The sequence below is a fragment of the Scyliorhinus torazame genome, unplaced genomic scaffold (assembly GCF_047496885.1).
Source record: "Scyliorhinus torazame isolate Kashiwa2021f unplaced genomic scaffold, sScyTor2.1 scaffold_1252, whole genome shotgun sequence".
In the NCBI taxonomy this organism is placed as follows: Eukaryota; Metazoa; Chordata; class Chondrichthyes; order Carcharhiniformes; family Scyliorhinidae; genus Scyliorhinus; species Scyliorhinus torazame.
In genome coordinates this window covers 1-27,347 of record NW_027308979.1, presented here as the reverse complement: position 1 = coordinate 27,347, position 27,347 = coordinate 1, and the positions used below count along the sequence as shown (strand labels likewise).

Sequence of the window (27,347 nt, the reverse complement as noted above, 5' to 3'; positions counted from 1 at the left end):
GATGGCCCCGAGGTCGGTGGAGTGGCAGAGCGCGTTGCGGAATTAGTTACATTAACACCGTTCAAAAGGCATCTTGACAAACACATGGACGGGTCGGGTATAGAGGGAGACGGCACAGGGAAGGGCTGAGGGTTTGGGCCAAGGGTGGTATCGTGACCGGTACGGGCCTGGTGGAGGGCCGAAGGGCCTGTTCCTGGGCTGGATTGTTCTTTATCACACACCACACACACAAATACATGAGAAATTTTATTGAATTCTTGACACGTTTAGTAACATCAAGTTTGGAACGCAGAAACGTTTGCACCGTGTTACCGTAGCAAGGAGATAATATCCAACTTTTGTACTGTTTTCAGCATCTATTCCTGTGAAGAATTCAACGTAAAACCATGACATAGGCAGCATGCAGTTCTCCGTCCCAATAACCTCCCGGGGCAGGCCTAGCCGAGCGAAAGCCTATTTCTTCTCCTCTTCCTTCTCCTTCTTGTTATCCTTGGACGCCTGGGACTGCAGGGAGCCCATGGCATTGCGAATGGCCTCGTTGTTGGGGTCGACCCCAGGCAGATTCTCCAGCACACTCTGCAGGAACTCGGGATCCTCCATCACATCATAGTTGTCCTCGTCCTGTCAGTGCGGGATTGGGGGGGAGAAAGACACGAAAGCTTCAACTCTCCACCTTCAATCAAATCACACCCAACCCTGCTGCGGCCGAAGGCGTTCCCTGCCCCAGGGAGGGGGTGCTGGGAGCGAGAGAGAGAGAGAGAGAGAGAGAGAGAGCGAGACACCCAGAGAGAGAGAGAGAGACACACACCCAGAGACAGAGAGAGCAAGAATGAGAGAGAGAGAAAGAGACAGAGATACCCAGAGAGAGACACCCAGAGACAGAGAGAGACACCCCCAGAGAGAGCAAGAAAGAGAGAGAGAGAAAGAGAGACAGAGAGAGAGACACCACCAGAGACAGCGAGAGAGCAAGACACCCAGAGAGCGAGACACCCAGAGACAGAGAGAGAGATAGCCCCAGAGAGAGACACACCCAGAGAGAGAGAGACACCCAGAGAGTGCGAGACACCCCCCAGAGAGAGAGAGAGACACCCAGAGAGACACCCCCAGAGAGTGCGAGACACCCCCAGAGAGAGAGAGCGAGATAAAGAGAGAGAGGCACCCAGAGAGAGCGAGAGACATCCAGAGACAGAGAGAGACAGAGAGCGAGACAGACACCCCCAGAGAGAGCGAAAGAGAGTGAGACACCCTAGAGACAGAGACACCCCACAGAGAGAGTGAGAGAATGAGAGCACGAGACACCCTTGAGACAGTGAGAGACACCTCCAGAGAGCAAAAGAGGGGCACCCAGAGAGAGAGAGAGAGAGAGCGAAACAGAACACCCAGAGAGAGAGAAAGGCACCCAGAGAGGGTCACCGAGTGAGGGAGCGAGAGAGACACCCAGAGAGAGATATCCACCAAGAGAGAGGCATCCAGAGAGAGAGAGAGAGAGAGAGAGACAGAGAGCTTGCGAGAGCGAGGCGGAGGGAAAGAGGCGGAGGGAGAGAGGCAGATGGAGAGAGGCAGAGAGAGAGAGGCAGAGAGAGAGCGACAGAGCGACAGACAAGAGCGAGAGAAACACACCGAGTGAACAAAATGATCTGCCACGGGGAGACTTGCTGTGACCAGCGAGGGAGTAGATCCCGGGGTGGATATTGGGCTAACCCTGTCTGAAACCCCCGGGGTGGGTATTGGACTAACCCTGCCTGAAACCCCCGGGGTGGATATTGGACTAACCCTGCCTGAAACCCCCGGGGTGGGTATTGGACCAACCCTGCCTGAAACCCCCGGGGTGGATATTGGACTAACCCTGTCTGAAACCCCCAGGGGGGATATTGGGCTAACCCTGCCTGAAACCCCCGGGGTGGATATTGGACTGACCCTGCCTGAAACCCCCGGGGGGGATATTGGGCTAACCCTGCCTGAAACCCAATAAGGGCAGCACGGTAGCCTTGTGGATAGCACAATTGCTTCACAGCTCCAGGGTCCCAGGTTCGATTCCGGCTTGGGTCACTGTCTGTGTGGAGTCTGCACGTCCTCCCCGTGTGTGCGTGGGTTTCCTCCGGGTGCTCCGGTTTCCTCCCACAGTCCAAAGATGTGCGGGTTAGGTGGATTGGCCATGATAAATTGCCCTTAGTGTCCAAAATTGCCCTTAGTGTTGGGTGGGGTTACTGGGTTATGGGGATAGGGCGGAGGGGTTGACCTTGGGTAGGGTGCTCTTTCCAAGAGCCGGTGCAGACTCGATGGGCCGAATGGCCTCCTTCTGCTCTGTAAATTCTATGAATTTCTATGAAAAAACCCCCGGGGTGGATATTGGACTAACCCTGCCTGAGACCCCGGGGGGGGGGGGGGGGGGGGGGGGGGGATATTGGACTAACCCTGCCTGAAACCCCCGGGGTGGATATTGGACTAACCCTGCCTGAAACCCCCGGGGGGGATATTGGACTAACCCTGCCTGAAACCCCCGGGGTGGATATTGGACTAACCCTGCCTGAATCCCCCCGGGGTGGATATTGGACTAACCCTGCCTGAATCCCCCCGGGGTGGATATTGGACTAACCCTGCCTGAATCCCCCCGGGGTGGATATTGGACTAACCCTGCCTGAATCCCCCCGGGGTGGATATTGGACTAACCCTGCCTGAATCCCCCCGGGGTGGATATTGGACTAACCCTGCCTGAATCCCCCCCGGGTGGATATTGGACTAACCTTGGCTGAAACCTCGGACGTGTCCATGGCTGTGGCAGTCTCCACGTTTGCCAAATCCTCGCGGCTCCCGAACTCTGAATGAAACAGAAGGGAGTTAGAAAAGCAGAGCGAGCCGCAGGACAACCCCTTTGCGCGCGGCCCCCAGCGTGGCGCCTGGGCACTACCTGCTGGCTGGAGAGACATCTGCATGGCATAGGCAATCTGCTCCTCCTCGGACATGCTGCTGAAATCGGGCAGGCCGGAGCCCGCACTGTCGTGCTGGCCGATCGACATCTTCAGCAGAGCGTCATCGGGGTCTGTGAGAGCAGAGAGACAATCAGCTTCGCCGCATCGACGGCAAGAAACAGCAAGCGGGGGTCCGACAGCAAGAGGCGGGGGGCAGGAGGGTCGTTACAGCGAGGGAGAGGGAGGCACGGGGGGGGGGGGGGGGGGGGGGCGAGAACAGGCAGGGGGGCGAGAACAGGCAGGGGGGGGCGAGAACAGGCAGGGGGGGCGAGAACAGGCAGGGGGGGGGGCGAGAACAGGCAGGGGGGGCGAGAACAGGCAGGGGGCGAGAACAGGCAGGGGGGGCGAGAACAGGCAGGGGGGGCGAGAACAGGCAGGGGGGGCGAGAACAGGCAGGGGGGGCGAGAACAGGCAGGGGGGTGAGAACAGGCAGGGGGGCGAGAACAGGCAGGGGGGCGAGAACAGGCAGGGGGGCGAGAACAGGCAGGGGGGCGAGAACAGGCAGGGGGGCGAGAACAGAGAGACAGAGAGTGAGACAGAGAGAGAGACAGAGAGAGAGACAGAGAGAGTGAGAGAGAGAGAGACAGAGAGAGTGAGAGAGAGACAGAGAGTGAGAGAGAATGTGAGAGAGAGAGAGAGACAGAGAGAGAGACAGAGAGAGAGACAGAGAGAGTGAGAGAGAGACAGAGAGAGAGAGCGTGAGAGAGAGAGACAGAAAGAGAGATAGAGAGACACAGAGAGAGAGAGAGAGAGAGAGAGAGCCTGAGAGAGACAGAGAAAGAGAGAGAGCATGAGAGAGACAGAGAGAGTGTGAGAGAGACAGAGAGGGAGAGAGACAGAGGGAGAGAGAGAGAGAGACACAGAGGGAGAGAGAACGTGAGAGAGACAGAGAAGAGAGACTGAGAGAGAGAGAAAGAGACAGAAAGTGAGAGAGCGAGAGAGAGAGAGAGACAGAGAGAGAGACAGAGAGAGAGACAGAGACAGAGAGAGAGAGCGACAGAGAGAGAGAGCGACAGAGAGAGAGAGAGAGAGCGAGAGAGAGACAGAGAAAGAGAGAGAGCATGAGAGAGACAGAGAGAGAGAGTGTGAGAGAGACAGAGAGGGAGAGCGAGTGTGAGAGAGACAGAGGGAGAGCGAGAGAGACAGAGGAAGAGAGAGAGAGAGAACGTGAGAGAGACAGAGAAGAGAGACAGAGAGAGAGACAGAGAGTGAGAGAGAGACAGAGAGTGAGAGTTAGTGAGAGAGAGAGAGAGACAGAGAGAGAGAGACAGAGAGAGAGAGAGACAGAGAGAGAACGTGAGAGAGAACGTGAGAGAGACAGAGAGAGAGCGACAGAGAGTGAGAGAGAGCGTGAGAGAGACAGAGAGAGAGAGAGGCAGAGACAGAGAACGTGAGAGAGACAGAGAGAGAGAGAGATAGACAGAGAGAGAGAGAGACAGAGAGAGAGAGAGAGAGACAGAGAGAGAGAGACAGAGAACGTGAGAGACAGAGAGAGAGATAGACAGAGAGAGAGAGAGAGTGAGACAGAGAGAGAGGCAGAGAGAGAAACAGAGAGAGAGACAGAGAGAGAGACAGAGAGAGAGACAGAGAGAGAGAGAGAGAGAGAGAGACAGAGAGAACAAAGAACAAAGAAAAGTACAGCACAGGAACAGGCCCTTCGGCCCACCAAGCCTGTGCCGACCATGCTGCCCGACTAAACTACAATATTCTACACTTCCTGGGTCCGTATCCCTCTATTCCCATCCTATTCATATGTTTGTCAAGATGCCCCTTAAATGTCACTATCGTCCCTGCTTACACCACCTCCTCCGGTAGCGTGTTCCAGGCACCCACGACCCTCTGCGTAAAAAACTTGCCTCGTACATCTACTCTAAACCTTGTCCCTCTCACCTTAAACCTATGCCCCCTAGTAATTGACCCCTCTACCCTGGGGAAAAGCCTCTGACTATCCACTATGTCTATGCCCCTCATAGAGAGAGACAGAGAGAGAGACAGAGAGAAAGACACAGAGAGAGAGAGACAGAGAGAGAGAGAGAGAGAGAGACAGACAGACAGAGAGAGACAGACAGAGAGAGACAGAGAGAGGGACAGACAGAGAGAGAGAGACAGAGAGAGAGAGAGAGAGAGAGACAGAGAGAGTGAGACAGAGAGAGAGACAGAGAGTGCGTGAGAGAGAGCGTGAGACAGAGAGAGAGATAGAGAGAGAGAGTGCGTGAGAGAGAGAGACAAGACAGAGAGAGAGAGAGAGAGAGAGAGACAGAGAGAGAGAGAGACAGAGAGAGAGAGAGACAGAGAGAGAGAGAGACAGAGAGAGAGAGAGAGAGAGACAGAGAGAGCGACAGACAGAGAGAGCGACAGACAGAGAGAGCGACAGACAGAGAGAGCGACAGACAGAGAGAGCGACAGACAGACAGAGAGAGCGACAGACAGACAGAGAGAGCGACAGACAGACAGAGAGAGCGACAGACAGACAGAGAGAGCGACAGACAGACAGAGAGAGCGACAGACAGACAGAGCGACAGACAGAGAGAGCGACAGACAGAGAGAGCGACAGACAGAGAGAGCGACAGACAGAGAGAGCGACAGACAGAGAGAGCGACAGACAGAGAGAGCGACAGACAGAGAGAGCGACAGACAGAGAGAGCGACAGACAGAGAGAGCGACAGACAGAGAGAGCGACAGACAGAGAGAGCGACAGACAGAGAGAGCGACAGACAGAGAGAGCGACAGACAGAGAGAGCGACAGACAGAGAGAGCGACAGACAGAGAGAGCGACAGACAGAGAGAGCGACAGACAGAGAGAGCGACAGACAGAGAGAGCGACAGACAGAGAGAGCGACAGACAGAGAGAGCGACAGACAGAGAGAGCGACAGACAGAGAGAGCGACAGACAGAGAGAGCGACAGACAGAGAGAGCGACAGACAGAGAGAGCGACAGACAGAGAGAGCGACAGACAGAGAGAGCGACAGACAGAGAGAGCGACAGACAGAGAGAGCGACAGACAGAGAGAGCGACAGACAGAGAGAGCGACAGACAGAGCGACAGACAGAGAGAGCGACAGACAGAGAGAGCGACAGACAGAGAGAGCGACAGACAGAGAGAGCGACAGACAGAGAGAGCGACAGACAGAGAGAGCGACAGACAGAGAGAGCGACAGACAGAGAGAGCGACAGACAGAGAGAGCGACAGACAGAGAGAGCGACAGACAGAGAGAGCGACAGACAGAGAGAGCGACAGACAGAGAGAGAGCGACAGACAGAGAGAGAGCGACAGACAGAGAGAGCGACAGACAGAGAGAGCGACAGACAGAGAGAGCGACAGACAGAGAGAGCGACAGACAGAGAGAGCGACAGACAGAGAGAGCGACAGACAGAGAGAGCGACAGACAGAGAGAGCGACAGACAGAGAGAGCGACAGACAGAGAGAGCGACAGACAGAGAGAGCGACAGACAGAGAGAGCGACAGACAGAGAGAGCGACAGACAGAGAGAGAGACAGACAGAGAGAGCGACAGACAGAGAGAGCGACAGACAGAGAGAGCGACAGACAGAGAGAGCGACAGACAGAGAGAGCGACAGACAGAGAGAGCGACAGACAGAGAGAGCGACAGACAGAGAGAGCGACAGACAGAGAGAGCGACAGACAGAGAGAGCGACAGACAAAGGAGCCCGCAGACACAGTTCAAAGTCACACCTTCACTGCTGGGAGTCACGATTCCCGCCTCGACTGCTGATGCGGCCGCCGCCCGCCTCGCCTCCTCTTCCTGCCGCTGCCGCTGTTCCTCCATCGATACGCGGAGAGCCTGTGGAGATGCGGAGACAGTGAGAACCCCGCATTGATAACTCACCTCCGCCTGCCTGCCCCGCTGCTGCTGCTGTGTGGCACTGACACTCCCCGCTCTGACCGTGTGACACTGACACTCCCCGCTCTGGCTGTGTGGCACTGACACTCCCCGCTCTGGCTGTGTGACACTGACACTCCCCGCTCTGGCTGTGTGACACTGACACTCCCCGCTCTGACCGTGTGACACTGACACTCCCCGCTCTGGCTGTGTGACACTGACACTCCCCGCTCTGGCTGTGTGGCACTGACACTCCCCGCTCTGGCTGTGTGACACTGGCACTCCCCGCTCTGGCTGTGTGACACTGACACTCCCCGCTCTGGCCGTGTGACACTGACACTCCCCGCTCTGGCTGTGTGACACTGACACTCCCCGCTCTGGCTGTGTGACACTGACACTCCCCGCTCTGGCTGTGTGACACTGACACTCCCCGCTCTGTCCGTGTGACACTGACACCCCGCTCTGTCCGTGTGACACTGACACCCCGCTCTGTCCGTGTGACACTGACACTCCCCGCTCTGGCTGTGTGACACTGACACTCCCCGCTCTGGCTGTGTGACACTGACACTCCCCGCTCTGTCCGTGTGACACTGACACCCCGCTCTGTCCGTGTGACACTGACACCCCGCTCTGTCCGTGTGACACTGACACTCCCCGCTCTGGCTGTGTGACACTGACACTCCCCGCTCTGGCTGTGTGACACTGACACTCCCCGCTCTGGCTGTGTGACACTGACACTCCCCGCTCTGGCCGTGAGACACTGACAGTCCCCGCTCTGGCTGTGTGACACTGACACTCCCCGCTCTGGCCGTGTGCCACTGACACTCCCAGCTCTGGCCGTGTGGCACTGACACTCCCCGCTCTGGCTGTGTGACACTGACACTCCCCGCTCTGGCTGTGTGACACTGACACTCCCCGCTCTGGCTGTGTGACACTGACACTCCCCGCTCTGGCTGTGTGACACTGACACTCCCCGCTCTGGCTGTGTGACACTGACGCTCCCCGCTCTGGCCGTGTGACACTGACACTCCCCGCTCTGGCCGTGTGACACTGACACTCCCCGCTCTGGCCGTGTGACACTGACCCTCCCCGCTCTGGCTGTGTGACACTGACAGTCCCCGCTCTGGCTGTGTGACACTGACACTCCCCGCTCTGGCTGTGTGACCTGACACTCCCCGCTCTGGGTGTGTGACACTGACACTCCCCGCTCTGGCTGTGTGACACTGACACTCCCCGCTCTGGCCGTGTGACACTGACACTCCCCGCTCTGGCCGTGTGACACTGACCCTCCCCGCTCTGGCCGTGTGACACTGACACTCCCCGCTCTGGCCGTGTGACACTGACACTCCCCGCTCTGGCCGTGTGACACTGACCCTCCCCGCTCTGGCCGTGTGACACTGACCCTCCCCGCTCTGGCCGTGTGACACTGACACTCCCCGCTCTGGCTGTGTGACACTGACACTCAGGCTGTGTGACACTGACACTCCCCGCTCAGGCCGTGTGACACTGACACTCCCCGCTCTGGCTGTGACACTGACACTCCCCGCTCTGGCTGTGTGACACTGACGCTCCCCGCTCTGGCCGTGTGACACTGACACCCCGCTCTGGCTGTGTGACATTGACACTCCCCGCTCTGGCTGTGTGACACTGACACTCAGGCTGTGTGACACTGACACTCCCCACTCTGGCCGTGTGACACTGACACTCCCCGCTCTGGCTGTGTGACACTGACACTCCCCGCTCTGGTTGTGACACTGACACTCCCCGCTCTGGTTGTGTGACACTGACGCTCCCCGCTCTGGCCGTGTGACACTGACACCCCGCTCTGGCTGTGTGGCACTGACACTCCCCGCTCTGGCTGTGTGACACTGACACTCCCCGCTCTGGCCGTGTGACACTGACGCTCCCCGCTCTGGCTGTGTGACACTGACACTCCCCGCTCTGGCCGTGTGACACTGACACTCCCCGCTCTGGCTGTGTGACACTGACACTCCCCGCTCTGGCTGTGTGACACTGACACTCCCCGCTCTGGCTGTGTGACACTGACGCTCCCCGCTCTGGCTGTGTGACACTGACACTCCCCGCTCTGGCCGTGTGACACTGACACTCCCCGCTCTGGCCGTGTGACACTGACACTCCCCGCTCTGGCCGTGTGACACTGACACTCCCCGCTCTGGCCGTGTGGCACTGACACTCCCCGCTCTGGCCGTGTGACACTGACACGCCCCGCTCTGGCTGTGTGACACTGACACTCCCCGCTCTGGCCGTGTGACACTGACACTCCCGCTCTGGCTGTGTGACACTGACACTCCCCGCTCTGGCTGTGTGACACTGACACTCCCCGCTCTGGCTGTGTGACACTGACACTCCCCGCTCTGGCCGTGTGACACTGACACTCCCCGCTCTGGCTGTGTGACACTGACACTCCCCGCTCTGGCTGTGTGGCACTGACACTCCCCGCTCTGGCTGTGTGGCACTGACACTCCCCGCTCTGGCTGTGTGACACTGACACTCCCCGCTCTGGCCGTGTGGCACTGACGCTCCCCGCTCTGGCTGTGTGACACTGACGCTCTGGCTGTGTGACACTGACACTCCCCGCTCTGGCTGTGTGACACTGACACTCCCCGCTCTGGCTGTGTGACACTGACGCTCTGGCTGTGTGACACTGACACTCCCCGCTCTGGCCGTGTGGCACTGACGCTCCCCGCTCTGGCTGTGTGGCACTGACGCTCCCCGCTCTGGCTGTGTGACACTGACGCTCCCCGCTCTGGCTGTGTGACACTGACACTCCCCGCTCTGGCCGTGTGACACTGACCCTCCCCGCTCTGGCTGTGTGGCACTGACGCTCCCCGCTCTGGCTGTGTGACACTGACACTCCCGCTCTGGCTGTGTGACACTGACACTCCCCACTCTGGCTGTGTGACACTGACACTCCCCGCTCTGGCCGTGTGACACTGACACTCCCCGCTCTGGCTGTGTGACACTGACACTCCCGCTCTGGCTGTGTGACACTGACGCTCCCCGCTCTGGCCGTGTGACACTGACACTCCCCGCTCTGGCTGTGTGACACTGACACTCCCCGCTCTGGCCGTGTGACACTGACACGCCCCGCTCTGGCCGTGTGACACTGACACTCCCCGCTCTGGCTGTGTGACACTGACACTCCCCGCTCTGGCCGTGTGACACTGACACTCCCCGTTCTGGCCGTGTGGCACTGACACTCCCCGCTCTGGCTGTGTGGCACTGACACTCCCCGCTCTGGCTGTGTGACACTGACGCTCTGGCTGTGTGACACTACACTCCCGCTCTGGCCGTGTGACACTGACCCTCCCCGCTCTGGCCGTGTGACACTGACACTCCCCGGTCTGGCTGTGTGACACTGACGCTCTGGCTGTGTGACACTGACACTCCCCGCTCTGGCTGTGTGACACTGACGCTCTGGCTGTGTGACACTGACACTCCCCGCTCTGGCTGTGTGACACTGACACTCCCCGCTCTGGCTGTGTGACACTGACACTCCCCGCTCTGGCTGTGTGACACTGACGCTCTGGCTGTGTGACACTACACTCCCGCTCTGGCCGTGTGGCACTGACCCTCCCCGCTCTGGCCGTGTGACACTGACACTCCCCGGTCTGGCTGTGTGACACTGACGCTCCCCGCTCTGGCTGTGTGACACTGACACTCCCCGCTCTGGCCGTGTGACACTGACACGCCCCGCTCTGGCCGTGTGACACTGACACTCCCCGCTCTGGCCGTGTGACACTGACACTCCCCGCTCTGGCTGTGTGGCACTGACACTCCCCGCTCTGGCTGTGTGGCACTGAGACTCCCCGCTCTGGCTGTGTGGCACTGACGCTCTGGCTGTGTGACACTGACACTCCCCGCTCTGGCCGTGTGGCACTGACGCTCCCCGCTCTGGCTGTGTGACACTGACACTCCCCGCTCTGGCTGTGTGACACTGACACTCCCCGCTCTGGCCGTGTGACACTGACACTCCCCGCTCTGGCCGTGTGACACTGACACTCCCCGCTCTGGCCGTGTGACACTGACACTCCCCGCTCTGGCTGTGTGATACTGACACTCCCCGCTCTGGCTGTGTGACCTGACACTCCCCGCTCTGGCTGTGTGATACTGACACTCCCCGCTGTGGCCGTGTGACACTGACACTCCCCGCTCTGGCTGTGTGACACTGACACTCCCCGCTCTGGCTTTGTGACACTGACACTCCCCGCTCTGGCCGTGTGACACTGACACTCCCCGCTCTGGCTGTGTGACACTGACACTCCCCGCTCTGGCCGTGTGACACTGACACTCCCCGCTCTGGCTGTGTGGCACTGACACTCCCCGCTCTGGCTGTGTGGCACTGACACTCCCCGCTCTGGCTGTGTGACACTGACACTCCCCGCTCTGGCTGTGTGACACTGACACTCCCCGCTCTGGCTGTGTGGCACTGACACTCCCCGCTCTGGCTGTGTGACACTGACACTCCCCGCTCTGGCCGTGTGACACTGACACTCCCCGCTCTGGCCGTGTGACACTGACACTCCCCGCTCTGGCCGTGTGACACTGACACTCCCCGCTCTGGCTGTGTGACACTGACACTCCCCGCTCTGGCCGTGTGACACTGACACTCCCCGCTCTGGCTGTGTGACACTGACACTCCCCGTTCTGGCCGTGTGACACTGACGCTCCCCGCTCTGGCCGTGTGACACTGACATTCCCCGCTCTGGCTGTGTGACACTGACACTCCCCACTCTGGCCGTGTGACACTGACACTCCCCGCTCTGGCTGTGTGACACTGACACTCCCCGCTCTGGCTGTGTGACACTGACACTCCCCGTTCTGGCTGTGTGACACTGACACTCCCCGCTCTGGCTGTGTGACACTGACACTCCCCGCTCTGGCTGTGTGACACTGACACTCCCCGCTCTCGCTGTGTGACACTGACACTCCCCGCTCTGGCCGTGTGACACTGACACTCCCCGCTCTGGCTGTGTGACACTGACACTCCCCGCTCTGGCTGTGTGACACTGACACTCCCCGCTCTGGCTGTGTGACACTGACACTCCCCGCTCTGGCTGTGTGACACTGACACTCCCCGCTCTGGCCGTGTGACACTGACGCTCCCCGCTCTGGCCGTGTGACACTGACATTCCCCGCTCTGGCTGTGTGACACTGACACTCCCCACTCTGGCTGTGTGACACTGACACTCCCCGCTCTGGCCGTGTGACACTGACACTCCCCGCTCTGGCCGTGTGACACTGACATTCCCCGCTCTGGCCGTGTGACACTGACGCTCCCCGCTCTGGCCGTGTGACACTGACATTCCCCGCTCTGGCTGTGTGACACTGACACTCCCCGCTCTGGCTGTGTGACACTGACACTCCCCGTTCTGGCTGTGTGACACTGACACTCCCCGCTCTGGCCGTGTGACACTGACACTCCCCGCTCTGGCTGTGTGACACTGACACTCCCCGCTCTGGCTGTGTGGCACTGACACTCCCCGCTCTGGCTGTGTGACACTGACACTCCCCGCTCTGGCCGTGTGACACTGACACTCCCGCTCTGGCCGTGTGACACTGACGCTCCCCGCTCTGGCTGTGTGGCACTGACGCTCCCCGCTCTGGCTGTGTGACACTGACGCTCTGGCTGTGTGACACTGACACTCCCCGCTCTGGCTGTGTGACACTGACACTCCCCGCTCTGGCTGTGTGACACTGACACTCCCCGCTCTGGCTGTGTGACACTGACGCTCTGGCTGTGTGACACTACACTCCCGCTCTGGCCGTGTGACACTGACCCTCCCCGCTCTGGCCGTGTGACACTGACACTCCCCGGTCTGGCTGTGTGACACTGACGCTCCCCGCTCTGGCTGTGTGACACTGACACTCCCCGCTCTGGCCGTGTGACACTGACACGCCCCGCTCTGGCCGTGTGACACTGACACTCCCCGCTCTGGCCGTGTGACACTGACACTCCCCGCTCTGGCTGTGTGGCACTGACACTCCCCGCTCTGGCTGTGTGGCACTGAGACTCCCCGCTCTGGCTGTGTGGCACTGACGCTCTGGCTGTGTGACACTGACACTCCCCGCTCTGGCCGTGTGGCACTGACTCTCCCCGCTCTGGCTGTGTGACACTGACACTCCCCGCTCTGGCTGTGTGACACTGACACTCCCCGCTCTGGCCGTGTGACACTGACACTCCCCGCTCTGGCCGTGTGACACTGACACTCCCCGCTCTGGCCGTGTGACACTGACACTCCCCGCTCTGGCTGTGTGATACTGACACTCCCCGCTCTGGCTGTGTGACCTGACACTCCCCGCTCTGGCTGTGTGATACTGACACTCCCCGCTGTGGCCGTGTGACCTGACACTCCCCGCTGTGGCCGTGTGACACTGACACTCCCCGCTCTGGCTGTGTGACACTGACACTCCCCGCTCTGGCTTTGTGACACTGACACTCCCCGCTCTGGCCGTGTGACACTGACACTCCCCGCTCTGGCTGTGTGACACTGACACTCCCCGCTCTGGCCGTGTGACACTGACACTCCCCGCTCTGGCTGTGTGGCACTGACACTCCCCGCTCTGGCTGTGTGGCACTGACACTCCCCGCTCTGGCTGTGTGACACTGACACTCCCCGCTCTGGCTGTGTGACACTGACACTCCCCGCTCTGGCTGTGTGGCACTGACACTCCCCGCTCTGGCTGTGTGACACTGACACTCCCCGCTCTGGCCGTGTGACACTGACACTCCCCGCTCTGGCCGTGTGACACTGACACTCCCCGCTCTGGCCGTGTGACACTGACACTCCCCGCTCTGGCTGTGTGACACTGACACTCCCCGCTCTGGCCGTGTGACACTGACACTCCCCGCTCTGGCTGTGTGACACTGACACTCCCCGTTCTGGCCGTGTGACACTGACGCTCCCCGCTCTGGCCGTGTGACACTGACATTCCCCGCTCTGGCTGTGTGACACTGACACTCCCCACTCTGGCCGTGTGACACTGACACTCCCCGCTCTGGCTGTGTGACACTGACACTCCCCGCTCTGGCTGTGTGACACTGACACTCCCCGTTCTGGCTGTGTGACACTGACACTCCCCGCTCTGGCTGTGTGACACTGACACTCCCCGCTCTGGCTGTGTGACACTGACACTCCCCGCTCTCGCTGTGTGACACTGACACTCCCCGCTCTGGCCGTGTGACACTGACACTCCCCGCTCTGGCTGTGTGACACTGACACTCCCCGCTCTGGCTGTGTGACACTGACACTCCCCGCTCTGGCTGTGTGACACTGACACTCCCCGCTCTGGCTGTGTGACACTGACACTCCCCGCTCTGGCCGTGTGACACTGACGCTCCCCGCTCTGGCCGTGTGACACTGACATTCCCCGCTCTGGCTGTGTGACACTGACACTCCCCACTCTGGCTGTGTGACACTGACACTCCCCGCTCTGGCCGTGTGACACTGACACTCCCCGCTCTGGCCGTGTGACACTGACATTCCCCGCTCTGGCCGTGTGACACTGACGCTCCCCGCTCTGGCCGTGTGACACTGACATTCCCCGCTCTGGCTGTGTGACACTGACACTCCCCGCTCTGGCTGTGTGACACTGACACTCCCCGTTCTGGCTGTGTGACACTGACACTCCCCGCTCTGGCCGTGTGACACTGACACTCCCCGCTCTGGCTGTGTGACACTGACACTCCCCGCTCTGGCTGTGTGGCACTGACACTCCCCGCTCTGGCTGTGTGACACTGACACTCCCCGCTCTGCCGTGTGACACTGACACTCCCGCTCTGGCCGTGTGACACTGACGCTCCCCGCTCTGGCTGTGTGGCACTGACGCTCCCCGCTCTGGCTGTGTGACACTGACGCTCTGGCCGTGTGACACTGACGCTCCCCGCTCTGGCTGTGTGACACTGACACTCCCCGCTCTGGCCGTGTGACACTGACACTCCCCGCTCTGGCTGTGTGACACTGACACTCCCCGCTCTGGCTGTGTGACACTGACACTCCCCGCTCTGGCTGTGTGACACTGACGCTCCCCGCTCTGGCTGTGTGACACTGACACTCCCCGCTCTGGCCGTGTGACACTGACACTCCCCGCTCTGGCCGTGTGACACTGACACTCCCCGCTCTGGCCGTGTGACACTGACACTCCCCGCTCTGGCCGTGTGGCACTGACACTCCCCGCTCTGGCCGTGTGACACTGACACGCCCCGCTCTGGCTGTGTGACACTGACACTCCCCGCTCTGGCCGTGTGACACTGACACTCCCGCTCTGGCTGTGTGACACTGACACTCCCGCTCTGGCTGTGTGACACTGACACTCCCCGCTCTGGCTGTGTGACACTGACACTCCCCGCTCTGGCCGTGTGACACTGACACTCCCCGCTCTGGCTGTGTGACACTGACACTCCCCGCTCTGGCTGTGTGGCACTGACACTCCCCGCTCTGGCTGTGTGGCACTGACACTCCCCGCTCTGGCTGTGTGGCACTGACACTCCCCGCTCTGGCTGTGTGACACTGACACTCCCCGCTCTGGCCGTGTGGCACTGACGCTCCCCGCTCTGGCTGTGTGACACTGACGCTCTGGCTGTGTGACACTGACACTCCCCGCTCTGGCTGTGTGACACTGACACTCCCCGCTCTGGCTGTGTGACACTGACGCTCTGGCTGTGTGACACTGACACTCCCCGCTCTGGCCGTGTGGCACTGACGCTCCCCGCTCTGGCTGTGTGGCACTGACGCTCCCCGCTCTGGCTGTGTGACACTGACGCTCCCCGCTCTGGCTGTGTGACACTGACCCTCCCCGCTCTGGCTGTGTGGCACTGACGCTCCCCGCTCTGGCTGTGTGACACTGACACTCCCGCTCTGGCTGTGTGACACTGACACTCCCCACTCTGGCTGTGTGACACTGACACTCCCCGCTCTGGCCGTGTGACACTGACACTCCCCGCTCTGGCTGTGTGACACTGACACTCCCGCTCTGGCTGTGTGACACTGACGCTCCCCGCTCTGGCCGTGTGACACTGACACTCCCCGCTCTGGCTGTGTGACACTGACACTCCCCGCTCTGGCCGTGTGACACTGACACGCCCCGCTCTGGCCGTGTGACACTGACACTCCCCGCTCTGGCTGTGTGACACTGACACTCCCCGCTCTGGCCGTGTGACACTGACACTCCCCGTTCTGGCCGTGTGGCACTGACACTCCCCGCTCTGGCTGTGTGGCACTGACACTCCCCGCTCTGGCTGTGTGACACTGACGCTCTGGCTGTGTGACACTACACTCCCGCTCTGGCCGTGTGACACTGACCCTCCCCGCTCTGGCCGTGTGACACTGACACTCCCCGGTCTGGCTGTGTGACACTGACGCTCTGGCTGTGTGACACTGACACTCCCCGCTCTGGCTGTGTGACACTGACACTCCCCGCTCTGGCTGTGTGACACTGACACTCCCCGCTCTGGCTGTGTGACACTGACACTCCCCGCTCTGGCTGTGTGACACTGACGCTCTGGCTGTGTGACACTACACTCCCGCTCTGGCCGTGTGACACTGACCCTCCCCGCTCTGGCCGTGTGACACTGACACTCCCCGGTCTGGCTGTGTGACACTGACGCTCCCCGCTCTGGCTGTGTGACACTGACACTCCCCGCTCTGGCCGTGTGACACTGACACGCCCCGCTCTGGCCGTGTGACACTGACACTCCCCACTCTGGCTGTGTGGCACTGACACTCCCCGCTCTGGCTGTGTGGCACTGAGACTCCCCGCTCTGGCTGTGTGGCACTGACGCTCTGGCTGTGTGACACTGACACTCCCCGCTCTGGCCGTGTGGCACTGACGCTCCCCGCTCTGGCTGTGTGACACTGACACTCCCCGCTCTGGCTGTGTGACACTGACACTCCCCGCTCTGGCCGTGTGACACTGACACTCCCCGCTCTGGCCGTGTGACACTGACACTCCCCGCTCTGGCCGTGTGACACTGACACTCCCCGCTCTGGCTGTGTGATACTGACACTCCCCGCTCTGGCTGTGTGACCTGACACTCCCCGCTCTGGCTGTGTGATACTGACACTCCCCGCTGTGGCCGTGTGACCTGACACTCCCCGCTGTGGCCGTGTGACACTGACACTCCCCGCTCTGGCTGTGTGACACTGACACTCCCCGCTCTGGCTTTGTGACACTGACACTCCCCGCTCTGGCCGTGTGACACTGACACTCCCCGCTCTGGCTGTGTGACACTGACACTCCCCGCTCTGGCCGTGTGACACTGACACTCCCCGCTCTGGCTGTGTGGCACTGACACTCCCCGCTCTGGCTGTGTGGCACTGACACTCCCCGCTCTGGCTGTGTGACACTGACACTCCCCGCTCTGGCTGTGTGACACTGACACTCCCCGCTCTGGCTGTGTGGCACTGACACTCCCCGCTCTGGCTGTGTGACACTGACACTCCCCGCTCTGGCCGTGTGACACTGACACTCCCCGCTCTGGCCGTGTGACACTGACACTCCCCGCTCTGGCCGTGTGACACTGACACTCCCCGCTCTGGCTGTGTGACACTGACACTCCCCGCTCTGGCCGTGTGACACTGACACTCCCCGCTCTGGCTGTGTGACACTGACACTCCCCGTTCTGGCCGTGTGACACTGACGCTCCCCGCTCTGGCCGTGTGACACTGACATTCCCCGCTCTGGCTGTGTGACACTGACACTCCCCACTCTGGCCGTGTGACACTGACACTCCCCGCTCTGGCTGTGTGACACTGACACTCCCCGCTCTGGCTGTGTGACACTGACACTCCCCGTTCTGGCTGTGTGACACTGACACTCCCCGCTCTGGCTGTGTGACACTGACACTCCCCGCTCTGGCTGTGTGACACTGACACTCCCCGCTCTCGCTGTGTGACACTGACACTCCCCGCTCTGGCCGTGTGACACTGACACTCCCCGCTCTGGCTGTGTGACACTGACACTCCCCGCTCTGGCTGTGTGACACTGACACTCCCCGCTCTGGCTGTGTGACACTGACACTCCCCGCTCTGGCTGTGTGACACTGACACTCCCCGCTCTGGCCGTGTGACACTGACGCTCCCCGCTCTGGCCGTGTGACACTGACATTCCCCGCTCTGGCTGTGTGACACTGACACTCCCCACTCTGGCTGTGTGACACTGACACTCCCCGCTCTGGCCGTGTGACACTGACACTCCCCGCTCTGGCCGTGTGACACTGACATTCCCCGCTCTGGCCGTGTGACACTGACGCTCCCCGCTCTGGCCGTGTGACACTGACATTCCCCGCTCTGGCTGTGTGACACTGACACTCCCCGCTCTGGCTGTGTGACACTGACACTCCCCGTTCTGGCTGTGTGACACTGACACTCCCCGCTCTGGCCGTGTGACACTGACACTCCCCGCTCTGGCTGTGTGACACTGACACTCCCCGCTCTGGCTGTGTGGCACTGACACTCCCCGCTCTGGCTGTGTGACACTGACACTCCCCGCTCTGGCCGTGTGACACTGACACTCCCGCTCTGGCCGTGTGACACTGACGCTCCCCGCTCTGGCTGTGTGGCACTGACGCTCCCCGCTCTGGCTGTGTGACACTGACGCTCTGGCTGTGTGACACTGACACTCCCCGCTCTGGCTGTGTGACACTGACACTCCCCGCTCTGGCTGTGTGACACTGACACTCCCCGCTCTGGCTGTGTGACACTGACGCTCTGGCTGTGTGACACTACACTCCCGCTCTGGCCGTGTGACACTGACCCTCCCCGCTCTGGCCGTGTGACACTGACACTCCCCGGTCTGGCTGTGTGACACTGACGCTCCCCGCTCTGGCTGTGTGACACTGACACTCCCCGCTCTGGCCGTGTGACACTGACACGCCCCGCTCTGGCCGTGTGACACTGACACTCCCCGCTCTGGCCGTGTGACACTGACACTCCCCGCTCTGGCTGTGTGGCACTGACACTCCCCGCTCTGGCTGTGTGGCACTGAGACTCCCCGCTCTGGCTGTGTGGCACTGACGCTCTGGCTGTGTGACACTGACACTCCCCGCTCTGGCCGTGTGGCACTGACTCTCCCCGCTCTGGCTGTGTGACACTGACACTCCCCGCTCTGGCTGTGTGACACTGACACTCCCCGCTCTGGCCGTGTGACACTGACACTCCCCGCTCTGGCCGTGTGACACTGACACTCCCCGCTCTGGCCGTGTGACACTGACACTCCCCGCTCTGGCTGTGTGATACTGACACTCCCCGCTCTGGCTGTGTGACCTGACACTCCCCGCTCTGGCTGTGTGATACTGACACTCCCCGCTGTGGCCGTGTGACCTGACACTCCCCGCTGTGGCCGTGTGACACTGACACTCCCCGCTCTGGCTGTGTGACACTGACACTCCCCGCTCTGGCTTTGTGACACTGACACTCCCCGCTCTGGCCGTGTGACACTGACACTCCCCGCTCTGGCTGTGTGACACTGACACTCCCCGCTCTGGCCGTGTGACACTGACACTCCCCGCTCTGGCTGTGTGGCACTGACACTCCCCGCTCTGGCTGTGTGGCACTGACACTCCCCGCTCTGGCTGTGTGACACTGACACTCCCCGCTCTGGCTGTGTGACACTGACACTCCCCGCTCTGGCTGTGTGGCACTGACACTCCCCGCTCTGGCTGTGTGACACTGACACTCCCCGCTCTGGCCGTGTGACACTGACACTCCCCGCTCTGGCCGTGTGACACTGACACTCCCCGCTCTGGCCGTGTGACACTGACACTCCCCGCTCTGGCTGTGTGACACTGACACTCCCCGCTCTGGCCGTGTGACACTGACACTCCCCGCTCTGGCTGTGTGACACTGACACTCCCCGTTCTGGCCGTGTGACACTGACGCTCCCCGCTCTGGCCGTGTGACACTGACATTCCCCGCTCTGGCTGTGTGACACTGACACTCCCCACTCTGGCCGTGTGACACTGACACTCCCCGCTCTGGCTGTGTGACACTGACACTCCCCGCTCTGGCTGTGTGACACTGACACTCCCCGTTCTGGCTGTGTGACACTGACACTCCCCGCTCTGGCTGTGTGACACTGACACTCCCCGCTCTGGCTGTGTGACACTGACACTCCCCGCTCTCGCTGTGTGACACTGACACTCCCCGCTCTGGCCGTGTGACACTGACACTCCCCGCTCTGGCTGTGTGACACTGACACTCCCCGCTCTGGCTGTGTGACACTGACACTCCCCGCTCTGGCTGTGTGACACTGACACTCCCCGCTCTGGCTGTGTGACACTGACACTCCCCGCTCTGGCCGTGTGACACTGACGCTCCCCGCTCTGGCCGTGTGACACTGACATTCCCCGCTCTGGCTGTGTGACACTGACACTCCCCACTCTGGCTGTGTGACACTGACACTCCCCGCTCTGGCCGTGTGACACTGACACTCCCCGCTCTGGCCGTGTGACACTGACATTCCCCGCTCTGGCCGTGTGACACTGACGCTCCCCGCTCTGGCCGTGTGACACTGACATTCCCCGCTCTGGCTGTGTGACACTGACACTCCCCGCTCTGGCTGTGTGACACTGACACTCCCCGTTCTGGCTGTGTGACACTGACACTCCCCGCTCTGGCCGTGTGACACTGACACTCCCCGCTCTGGCTGTGTGACACTGACACTCCCCGCTCTGGCTGTGTGGCACTGACACTCCCCGCTCTGGCTGTGTGACACTGACACTCCCCGCTCTGGCCGTGTGGCACTGACACTCCCGCTCTGGCCGTGTGACACTGACGCTCCCCGCTCTGGCTGTGTGGCACTGACGCTCCCCGCTCTGGCTGTGTGACACTGACGCTCTGGCTGTGTGACACTGACACTCCCCGCTCTGGCTGTGTGACACTGACACTCCCCGCTCTGGCTGTGTGACACTGACGCTCTGGCTGTGTGACACTGACACTCCCCGCTCCGGCCGTGTGACACTGACGCTCCCCGCTCTGGCTGTGTGACACTGACACTCCCCGCTCTGGCTGTGTGACACTGACACTCCCCGCTCCGGCCGTGTGACACTGACGCTCCCCGCTCTGGCTGTGTGACACTGACACTCCCCGCTCTGGCTGTGTGGCACTGACACTCCCCGCTCTGGCTGTGTGGCACTGACGCTCTGGCTGTGTGACACTGACACTCCCCGCTCTGGCCGTGTGGCACTGACGCTCCCCGCTCTGGCTGTGTGACACTGACACTCCCCGCTCTGGCTGTGTGACACTGACACTCCCCGCTCTGGCCGTGTGACACTGACACTCCCCGCTCTGGCCGTGTGACACTGACACTCCCCGCTCTGGCTGTGTGATACTGACACTCCCCGCTCTGGCTGTGTGACCTGACACTCCCCGCTCTGGCTGTGTGATACTGACACTCCCTGCTGTGGCCGTGTGACCTGACACTCCCCGCTGTGGCCGTGTGACACTGACACTCCCCGCTCTGGCTGTGTGACACTGACACTCCCCGCTCTGGCTTTGTGACACTGACACTCCCCGCTCTGGCCGTGTGACACTGACACTCCCCGCTCTGGCTGTGTGACACTGACACTCCCCGCTCTGGCCGTGTGACACTGACACTCCCCGCTCTGGCTGTGTGGCACTGACACTCCCCGCTCTGGCTGTGTGGCACTGACACTCCCCGCTCTGGCCGTGTGACACTGACACTCCCCGCTCTGGCTGTGTGACACTGACACTCCCGCTCTGGCTGTGTGACACTGACGCTCCCCGCTCTGGCCGTGTGACACTGACACTCCCCGCTCTGGCTGTGTGACACTGACACTCCCCGCTCTGGCCGTGTGACACTGACACGCCCCGCTCTGGCCGTGTGACACTGACACTCCCCGCTCTGGCTGTGTGACACTGACACTCCCCGCTCTGGCCGTGTGACACTGACACTCCCCGTTCTGGCCGTGTGGCACTGACACTCCCCGCTCTGGCTGTGTGGCACTGACACTCCCCGCTCTGGCTGTGTGACACTGACGCTCTGGCTGTGTGACACTACACTCCCGCTCTGGCCGTGTGACACTGACCCTCCCCGCTCTGGCCGTGTGACACTGACACTCCCCGGTCTGGCTGTGTGACACTGACGCTCTGGCTGTGTGACACTGACACTCCCCGCTCTGGCTGTGTGACACTGACACTCCCCGCTCTGGCTGTGTGACACTGACACTCCCCGCTCTGGCTGTGTGACACTGACACTCCCCGCTCTGGCTGTGTGACACTGACGCTCTGGCTGTGTGACACTACACTCCCGCTCTGGCCGTGTGACACTGACCCTCCCCGCTCTGGCCGTGTGACACTGACACTCCCCGGTCTGGCTGTGTGACACTGACGCTCCCCGCTCTGGCTGTGTGACACTGACACTCCCCGCTCTGGCCGTGTGACACTGACACGCCCCGCTCTGGCCGTGTGACACTGACACTCCCCACTCTGGCTGTGTGGCACTGACACTCCCCGCTCTGGCTGTGTGGCACTGAGACTCCCCGCTCTGGCTGTGTGGCACTGACGCTCTGGCTGTGTGACACTGACACTCCCCGCTCTGGCCGTGTGGCACTGACGCTCCCCGCTCTGGCTGTGTGACACTGACACTCCCCGCTCTGGCTGTGTGACACTGACACTCCCCGCTCTGGCCGTGTGACACTGACACTCCCCGCTCTGGCCGTGTGACACTGACACTCCCCGCTCTGGCCGTGTGACACTGACACTCCCCGCTCTGGCTGTGTGATACTGACACTCCCCGCTCTGGCTGTGTGACCTGACACTCCCCGCTCTGGCTGTGTGATACTGACACTCCCCGCTGTGGCCGTGTGACCTGACACTCCCCGCTGTGGCCGTGTGACACTGACACTCCCCGCTCTGGCTGTGTGACACTGACACTCCCCGCTCTGGCTTTGTGACACTGACACTCCCCGCTCTGGCCGTGTGACACTGACACTCCCCGCTCTGGCTGTGTGACACTGACACTCCCCGCTCTGGCCGTGTGACACTGACACTCCCCGCTCTGGCTGTGTGGCACTGACACTCCCCGCTCTGGCTGTGTGGCACTGACACTCCCCGCTCTGGCTGTGTGACACTGACACTCCCCGCTCTGGCTGTGTGACACTGACACTCCCCGCTCTGGCTGTGTGGCACTGACACTCCCCGCTCTGGCTGTGTGACACTGACACTCCCCGCTCTGGCCGTGTGACACTGACACTCCCCGCTCTGGCCGTGTGACACTGACACTCCCCGCTCTGGCCGTGTGACACTGACACTCCCCGCTCTGGCTGTGTGACACTGACACTCCCCGCTCTGGCCGTGTGACACTGACACTCCCCGCTCTGGCTGTGTGACACTGACACTCCCCGTTCTGGCCGTGTGACACTGACGCTCCCCGCTCTGGCCGTGTGACACTGACATTCCCCGCTCTGGCTGTGTGACACTGACACTCCCCACTCTGGCCGTGTGACACTGACACTCCCCGCTCTGGCTGTGTGACACTGACACTCCCCGCTCTGGCTGTGTGACACTGACACTCCCCGTTCTGGCTGTGTGACACTGACACTCCCCGCTCTGGCTGTGTGACACTGACACTCCCCGCTCTGGCTGTGTGACACTGACACTCCCCGCTCTCGCTGTGTGACACTGACACTCCCCGCTCTGGCCGTGTGACACTGACACTCCCCGCTCTGGCTGTGTGACACTGACACTCCCCGCTCTGGCTGTGTGACACTGACACTCCCCGCTCTGGCTGTGTGACACTGACACTCCCCGCTCTGGCTGTGTGACACTGACACTCCCCGCTCTGGCCGTGTGACACTGACGCTCCCCGCTCTGGCCGTGTGACACTGACATTCCCCGCTCTGGCTGTGTGACACTGACACTCCCCACTCTGGCTGTGTGACACTGACACTCCCCGCTCTGGCCGTGTGACACTGACACTCCCCGCTCTGGCCGTGTGACACTGACATTCCCCGCTCTGGCCGTGTGACACTGACGCTCCCCGCTCTGGCCGTGTGACACTGACATTCCCCGCTCTGGCTGTGTGACACTGACACTCCCCGCTCTGGCTGTGTGACACTGACACTCCCCGTTCTGGCTGTGTGACACTGACACTCCCCGCTCTGGCCGTGTGACACTGACACTCCCCGCTCTGGCTGTGTGACACTGACACTCCCCGCTCTGGCTGTGTGGCACTGACACTCCCCGCTCTGGCTGTGTGACACTGACACTCCCCGCTCTGGCCGTGTGACACTGACACTCCCGCTCTGGCCGTGTGACACTGACGCTCCCCGCTCTGGCTGTGTGGCACTGACGCTCCCCGCTCTGGCTGTGTGACACTGACGCTCTGGCTGTGTGACACTGACACTCCCCGCTCTGGCTGTGTGACACTGACACTCCCCGCTCTGGCTGTGTGACACTGACACTCCCCGCTCTGGCTGTGTGACACTGACGCTCTGGCTGTGTGACACTACACTCCCGCTCTGGCCGTGTGACACTGACCCTCCCCGCTCTGGCCGTGTGACACTGACACTCCCCGGTCTGGCTGTGTGACACTGACGCTCCCCGCTCTGGCTGTGTGACACTGACACTCCCCGCTCTGGCCGTGTGACACTGACACGCCCCGCTCTGGCCGTGTGACACTGACACTCCCCGCTCTGGCCGTGTGACACTGACACTCCCCGCTCTGGCTGTGTGGCACTGACACTCCCCGCTCTGGCTGTGTGGCACTGAGACTCCCCGCTCTGGCTGTGTGGCACTGACGCTCTGGCTGTGTGACACTGACACTCCCCGCTCTGGCCGTGTGGCACTGACTCTCCCCGCTCTGGCTGTGTGACACTGACACTCCCCGCTCTGGCTGTGTGACACTGACACTCCCCGCTCTGGCCGTGTGACACTGACACTCCCCGCTCTGGCCGTGTGACACTGACACTCCCCGCTCTGGCCGTGTGACACTGACACTCCCCGCTCTGGCTGTGTGATACTGACACTCCCCGCTCTGGCTGTGTGACCTGACACTCCCCGCTCTGGCTGTGTGATACTGACACTCCCCGCTGTGGCCGTGTGACCTGACACTCCCCGCTGTGGCCGTGTGACACTGACACTCCCCGCTCTGGCTGTGTGACACTGACACTCCCCGCTCTGGCTTTGTGACACTGACACTCCCCGCTCTGGCCGTGTGACACTGACACTCCCCGCTCTGGCTGTGTGACACTGACACTCCCCGCTCTGGCCGTGTGACACTGACACTCCCCGCTCTGGCTGTGTGGCACTGACACTCCCCGCTCTGGCTGTGTGGCACTGACACTCCCCGCTCTGGCTGTGTGACACTGACACTCCCCGCTCTGGCTGTGTGACACTGACACTCCCCGCTCTGGCTGTGTGGCACTGACACTCCCCGCTCTGGCTGTGTGACACTGACACTCCCCGCTCTGGCCGTGTGACACTGACACTCCCCGCTCTGGCCGTGTGACACTGACACTCCCCGCTCTGGCCGTGTGACACTGACACTCCCCGCTCTGGCTGTGTGACACTGACACTCCCCGCTCTGGCCGTGTGACACTGACACTCCCCGCTCTGGCTGTGTGACACTGACACTCCCCGTTCTGGCCGTGTGACACTGACGCTCCCCGCTCTGGCCGTGTGACACTGACATTCCCCGCTCTGGCTGTGTGACACTGACACTCCCCACTCTGGCCGTGTGACACTGACACTCCCCGCTCTGGCTGTGTGACACTGACACTCCCCGCTCTGGCTGTGTGACACTGACACTCCCCGTTCTGGCTGTGTGACACTGACACTCCCCGCTCTGGCTGTGTGACACTGACACTCCCCGCTCTGGCTGTGTGACACTGACACTCCCCGCTCTCGCTGTGTGACACTGACACTCCCCGCTCTGGCCGTGTGACACTGACACTCCCCGCTCTGGCTGTGTGACACTGACACTCCCCGCTCTGGCTGTGTGACACTGACACTCCCCGCTCTGGCTGTGTGACACTGACACTCCCCGCTCTGGCTGTGTGACACTGACACTCCCCGCTCTGGCCGTGTGACACTGACGCTCCCCGCTCTGGCCGTGTGACACTGACATTCCCCGCTCTGGCTGTGTGACACTGACACTCCCCACTCTGGCTGTGTGACACTGACACTCCCCGCTCTGGCCGTGTGACACTGACACTCCCCGCTCTGGCCGTGTGACACTGACATTCCCCGCTCTGGCCGTGTGACACTGACGCTCCCCGCTCTGGCCGTGTGACACTGACATTCCCCGCTCTGGCTGTGTGACACTGACACTCCCCGCTCTGGCTGTGTGACACTGACACTCCCCGTTCTGGCTGTGTGACACTGACACTCCCCGCTCTGGCCGTGTGACACTGACACTCCCCGCTCTGGCTGTGTGACACTGACACTCCCCGCTCTGGCTGTGTGGCACTGACACTCCCCGCTCTGGCTGTGTGACACTGACACTCCCCGCTCTGGCCGTGTGGCACTGACACTCCCGCTCTGGCCGTGTGACACTGACGCTCCCCGCTCTGGCTGTGTGGCACTGACGCTCCCCGCTCTGGCTGTGTGACACTGACGCTCTGGCTGTGTGACACTGACACTCCCCGCTCTGGCTGTGTGACACTGACACTCCCCGCTCTGGCTGTGTGACACTGACGCTCTGGCTGTGTGACACTGACACTCCCCGCTCCGGCCGTGTGACACTGACGCTCCCCGCTCTGGCTGTGTGACACTGACACTCCCCGCTCTGGCTGTGTGACACTGACACTCCCCGCTCCGGCCGTGTGACACTGACGCTCCCCGCTCTGGCTGTGTGACACTGACACTCCCCGCTCTGGCTGTGTGGCACTGACACTCCCCGCTCTGGCTGTGTGGCACTGACGCTCTGGCTGTGTGACACTGACACTCCCCGCTCTGGCCGTGTGGCACTGACGCTCCCCGCTCTGGCTGTGTGACACTGACACTCCCCGCTCTGGCTGTGTGACACTGACACTCCCCGCTCTGGCCGTGTGACACTGACACTCCCCGCTCTGGCCGTGTGACACTGACACTCCCCGCTCTGGCTGTGTGATACTGACACTCCCCGCTCTGGCTGTGTGACCTGACACTCCCCGCTCTGGCTGTGTGATACTGACACTCCCTGCTGTGGCCGTGTGACCTGACACTCCCCGCTGTGGCCGTGTGACACTGACACTCCCCGCTCTGGCTGTGTGACACTGACACTCCCCGCTCTGGCTTTGTGACACTGACACTCCCCGCTCTGGCCGTGTGACACTGACACTCCCCGCTCTGGCTGTGTGACACTGACACTCCCCGCTCTGGCCGTGTGACACTGACACTCCCCGCTCTGGCTGTGTGGCACTGACACTCCCCGCTCTGGCTGTGTGGCACTGACACTCCCCGCTCTGGCTGTGTGACACTGACACTCCCCGCTCTGGCTGTGTGACACTGACACTCCCCGCTCTGGCTGTGTGGCACTGACACTCCCCGCTCTGGCTGTGTGACACTGACACTCCC

The 27,347-nt window shown here is 61.8% G+C and overlaps 2 protein-coding genes across 2 annotated transcripts in view; both read right to left on the bottom strand.

The window, feature by feature from the left end:
- The window catches only part of prune (prune exopolyphosphatase), a gene marked incomplete at its 3' end in the record, with an annotated part of 31,151 nt that extends 30,758 nt beyond the window's left edge, over nucleotides 1-393 (bottom strand). The window contains 1 exon segment of the mRNA XM_072494844.1: nucleotides 313-393. Coding sequence (XP_072350945.1) covers nucleotides 313-393 — 81 coding nt within the window.
- LOC140407163 (26S proteasome non-ATPase regulatory subunit 4-like) lies at nucleotides 234-6,803 on the bottom strand. The gene is made up of 4 exons (XM_072494845.1): nucleotides 6,663-6,803; nucleotides 2,909-3,040; nucleotides 2,745-2,818; nucleotides 234-621 (listed from the first exon to the last, which is right to left on the bottom strand). Exons 1-4 carry the CDS (start codon nucleotides 6,754-6,756, stop codon nucleotides 454-456), a joined length of 468 nt encoding a protein of 155 aa, XP_072350946.1. The 5' UTR covers nucleotides 6,757-6,803; the 3' UTR covers nucleotides 234-453.
- Nucleotides 6,804-27,347: the final 20,544 nt, after the last annotated feature.